General features: G+C 41.5%; 1 protein-coding gene across 2 annotated transcripts in view; it reads left to right on the top strand.

Moving 5' to 3' along the window:
• LOC101859447 overlaps positions 1-4557 on the top strand; it is a 5407-nt gene extending 850 nt beyond the window's left edge. Inside the window, exons 1-6 of one of the 2 annotated variants that reach the window (XM_013089536.2) lie at positions 31-297; positions 987-1067; positions 1582-1626; positions 2701-2720; positions 3117-3132; positions 4271-4557. In XM_013089536.2, the coding sequence (XP_012944990.1) occupies positions 186-297; positions 987-1067; positions 1582-1626; positions 2701-2720; positions 3117-3132; positions 4271-4350 (354 nt within the window). In that variant the 5' untranslated portion in view covers positions 31-185 and the 3' untranslated portion in view covers positions 4351-4557. Of the gene's footprint in view, positions 1-30; positions 298-986; positions 1068-1581; positions 1627-2700; positions 2721-3116; positions 3133-4270 lie in introns of those variants that run through there. The other variant, XM_005110960.2, reaches the window with a different exon arrangement.
• Positions 4558-5005: the final 448 nt, after the last annotated feature.

Below are 5005 nucleotides of genomic sequence, written 5' to 3'. Positions count from 1 at the left end.
ACATATGAAGACAGAAATACGTACTTTGAAGATTAGATAAAATCTCTTTTAATATTTATATCCATAATATTAAGCTTTCATTTTCAAGTAGCCTGTCGAGAAAGAACTATGTACTCCGAAGATTAGATAAAGTTGCCACAGTTACGTTCTTCCCTTCCCGGAAGTGTTGCCATAGTGACCTACTAATGACGTCACTGTTCGCCGTCTCCACAGACGCCATGACGGTGCAGGGAGAAAAGATGGCGGCGGCGCTGAGGCTGTGGGACAGTCTGGTGGACACTGCCAGGGAACAACAAGGTCCGTTCTTCTCGTCTGTTCCCACATTTGTCACACTTCTTGACAAAACTAATACAGGACTATTTTTGAAATTCTCAGGTGGGAGGGGGGGGGGTTCTTACCTCTCCTTTCCTTTGACCTTTTTTTTAACAAAAAAATGCGGTGGCCGTTGTTGTTTTCTTTTTTTCTGTCCTTTTAGGTCTGTATGCTTTTTTTCATTTTCCTGTTTGTCATATTATTATGATACCCACCCGAAGTAACAATCAAAAGACCTTAGAAAATTTTCCAAACTACCTCTTTTAGGATTCTAACTCAGGCCTTCAATACAATATTAGATTTTCACGTTTTCTTCTTACGAGATTTGGCTATATCTGTGATGGACTCAAACTGTCACCAGCGACCAGCAGAAGTGCAGGGCGTGTGTCTTGGTCATCATTTTCACCTAACAGAAGTAGGTCAGCTCAGTGCCGGAGGATTAGCCACTCACTTCGCCAACATCTGATAGGATGATCTCGAGAGTTTTACGTCCTTCTCAACACTTCTTTTACGTCAGCTAAGTCGTCATACAATAGGACTTTATTACGCAAGTAATGACTTTTGATAAATAGTAAATCTCGCCGAAACCAATGAAAAGATCATGTTTAAAGTCTTGTGTCAAACTGTGCCCTCAAACTAAACCGCCTCTCGTTACGTCATCTCCACGTACCCAGCGGCCGGACAATCCACCCGAGTGACATTGACGGCCATCAAGGACACAGCCCGGGCCATGCAGGGAATCGTCACTGACACAGGTAGGTAACACGGACGTTCGATAATTTCTCTGAGTCTTTCCCTCCAACACTGCTAACTACAGAAAGAAAATTGAACCAGCAAATACTTCGCTATCATCGTCACTGACACAGGTAGGACACACGGACGTTAGATGATTTCTCTGAGTCTTTTACTCCAACAACGATAACTCTAAAGAGAAAATGAGTAACAGATCCTTCGCTATCATCGTTACTGACACAGGTAGGAAATACGGACGTTAGACGACTAGATATATTCTCTGGATCTTTTACTAAATCATTGCTAACTGTAGAGAGAAAATGAGTGACATCATATCCTTTGCTACCATCGTTACTGACACTGGTAGGAAATAGGGATCATCATCATCGTCATCATCAATGCAAACATGCAAACATTTTTTTACAAAAGGTGGGGGGGGGTGCATGATTAAATGATATTGATCATTCGACATCTGACGCTGAGAACTGTATTTCCTCTTGCTATTATCAATTGATTTTTTCTCTTCCTCCCATGCAGTGTCCTATGTGACCGACATCCTGAGACTGGCGGGGACAAACCAAGGTACGCGCGGGGCTGTAGGCTTGAGTTGTGTCTTTCCACACTTGACATGTGCCTTTATACACCTGACATGTGTTCTTCTAGGCTTGACTTGTGTCTGTCTACACTTGACTTGTGTCTTTATACACCTGACATGTGTTCTTCTAGGCTTGACTTGTGTCTTTCTACACTTGACTTGTGTCTTTATACACCTGACATGTGTTCTTCTAGGCTTGACTTGTGTCTTTCTACACCTGACATGTGTTCTTCTAGGCTTGACTTGTGTCTTTCTACACTTGACTTGTGTCTTTATACACCTGACATGTGTTCTTCTAGGCTTGACTTGTGTCTTTCTAAAGTGGTTCAGTTTCCTGTACCTTTCTCCTTGTCACTCTCTGCAGTCTTTTTGCTTGTCTTTACGTCCTAACCTAAGGGCGTGTGTTTGACCCAAGGGAAGCACATCGACACAATCACAACAATGTAGTGCTTGGAAAAAAGTCTGACAGATAGACAGAAACAACAGGGGGAAGACCTGCCACTGGCACCCTCCAACAACCCATACATTAAAGTGCAGAAAATGACACAATTAGACCCATACTAACAGTTCACATAAGGTATAATATGTTCCATTTACTGATCAAAATTTGTAAGAAAGTATTTATTATGGACAAACCTTTGTTATGGACAGCCCCACAGCACCGTTTTGAAGACATAAAAAAGAGCGCATTAACAGTGTCGTTTTGTCTTACAGTAGAAGATCGTCAAAACTTTTCTTTATCTCATCACTTACCATGATACTGTTTCTAGGTCTCACCACTTACCATGATACCTTTTCTCTGTCTCACTACTTACCATGATACCTTTTCTCTGTCTCACCACTTACCATGATACCTTTTCTCTGTCTCACCACTTACCATGATACCTTTTCTTTGTCTCACCACTTACCATGATACCTTTTCTTTGTCTCACCACTTACCATGATACCTTTTCTTCGTCTCACCACTTACCATGATACTTTTTCTTTGTTTCACCACTTACCATGATACCTTTTCTTTGTCTCACCACTTACCGTGATACCTTTCCTTCGTATCTCTCCAGGAACCAGCAACAACAAGCGGGTAAGTGTTTTAGCAGACTCACAAACCTTTAGAACCACACTCCTGTAGTTTTCTATGAGAAATTATTTTAACAAGGAAACTTAGATTATGTAGATCACTCTTTTCAACTTTTAATTGTTTTAAAATCTACAAGATTTAGTAGAAAATGGATTGCCCGACACCCCCAGCGTAATTCAACCTGCGAGCTAACGATGTAAACCTCTAGATCCTCATGCAGTATTCATATTGATGGCAATAATCACCCGGTTAATTATTATCTCTCCCTCACTGTGCTTTTTTGTTTTTGTTTATCTATTTTGTTTTGTTTTTGTCATCAAATTAGTTCATGCTCAGGTGAGATTGGTGGTGTTGTGAAAGAACTAAAGTGACATTTTATTTTTATTTTATTTTTTTCAGGCACTCTCCAAAAGAGGTAAGTACAATTAATGAACAAAGCTTAGTTCGGAACCTTGGGTTCACTTTCAGGGTTGGAGGTGGAGCAGCAGAATATGTGGAGTAAAATTTCCTTTAGACAATACCACAGTTGTGAATGAACATTTCACTCAGAGACCAATTGATTTCACAAACCTCAGCCTAGATGACACAATCGCTGTCTTCACCAGCACTAGCCTCAAACACAAACACTTTCTCTGTCGTCCCCGCCACTATCGTTGTCACCATTCTCTTCTCTCGCTACCATCAACTCTGCCCCACCTCATCATCATCCTCACCATCACCATCACCATCACCATCATCATCATCATCATCATCATCATCATCATCATCATCATCATCATCATCATCTAGCAAGACTGCAGTCGGACCATCATTGGAGCTTGAGATGGTATCAGAACTTTGTGAATGAACAGCTCAGCCCACGTTGCCGAAGATGTAACCATGAAAAGGAGGAAGTCAAACATATGTTTGAATGTCCAAGAACAATGGCAACTCGAATGGAGTTATTGAGACGAGTGGAGTATAATGATATTGGAGTCGAAAAAGAGCCTCGTTCTCGCTCCAACATTTTTTTCGTGGAGTCCACCAGGCCCATTAAAATTTAGGAAACAAAAACAAATCATCATCTCTAGCCGCCCGTCAATCACACATACTCCCCCCTCCCCCCCCACCCCCCTTCCCCCCCCCCCCCTCAGGGCAGTGTCAGTAATTGAAGTGTCTTTAGGCCATTCCAAAGGGGGGATATAAACATGTTTTTATGCACAATAGAATTGTAAATGGGCTGATTTTTCAATGTCATGCTAATATTGTGCAGGAATAACATAGGGGGAACTCCTGCTTTGTCTTTCCTCATCCTTACTATCGTCATTGTTTCTCTACTTCTTTTGTATGTTTGTCACTCTCATGTGACCTGTTATTTCCGGGGGGCCTTGATAATCGAAGCAGACTTTGTGCTGTTGAAGCTAGAGAGGTGAGCAGAGTAAGTCTGATTTCCTGTTTGCACTTCTCTGTTGACATCCACCCCTTGGCGCTCATATGACCTTATGCAGTTGCGAGCGCCGTAAAACCTTACTAAAAAAACATATCACAGATACTTGCGTGTTTTGTGTCCCCAGGCTGGAGTGTGGGAGTGGACGTAGGCTACGGGTCTCACTCCGGGGGTCGTGTTGGGGTCAGTGTCGGCTTCTCCTTCTGATCTACTCAACAACACACCCACAGCTCATCCGCTCAACACACTGACAACACACTGACAGCTCATCTGCTCTACACACTGATCCACCCAACACACTCACAGCTCAACAAACAGCACCATTCAAGTCCGTGTCTCGGCATATATCATCATGTTCATCCATGAGTGAAATTATCAGCGAGAATAAAGTTCATCTTTTGATAAAACCACTTACCAAATTGCTTCTTCAACTTTTTTTATTTAAGAGTCTTCTGTGTTTTTAACATTGTCGCGCACTTTAAAAAAAATATTTTTTACTGAACTTTGTTGTAAAAGTTTGAAAGAAGACATGAAAACGACTACGTAAGTAGGTTAAAGGACAGTTTGTAACAAAGACATGCAACACTGTTGCATTCTGGAACATCATGGGAAGACAGCAGCGTAACATACACAGCCCGCAAATTTAAGATCAAGATAAAGATAATACTTCATTGTCAAAGAGGGAAAACTTTCTTGGCTTTACAAGATCTTAAAAATACATGCAGGTATACAGAAGTGACAACTCTTATTTGATCTGCCAATACTTTTCTTGTCTCAAATTATCAACAATTCCGTAACATTATTCCAGAATAGTCCGCCTACACCCCCATCCCCCTTCCCCCCTAAAAGAAAAAACAACTAA

Source organism: Aplysia californica, unplaced genomic scaffold (assembly GCF_000002075.1).
Source record: "Aplysia californica isolate F4 #8 unplaced genomic scaffold, AplCal3.0 scaffold00973, whole genome shotgun sequence".
In the NCBI taxonomy this organism is placed as follows: domain Eukaryota; kingdom Metazoa; phylum Mollusca; class Gastropoda; order Aplysiida; family Aplysiidae; genus Aplysia; species Aplysia californica.
Note: the sequence above shows the minus strand (reverse complement) of the source record. Positions and strands in the feature narration are given on the sequence as shown.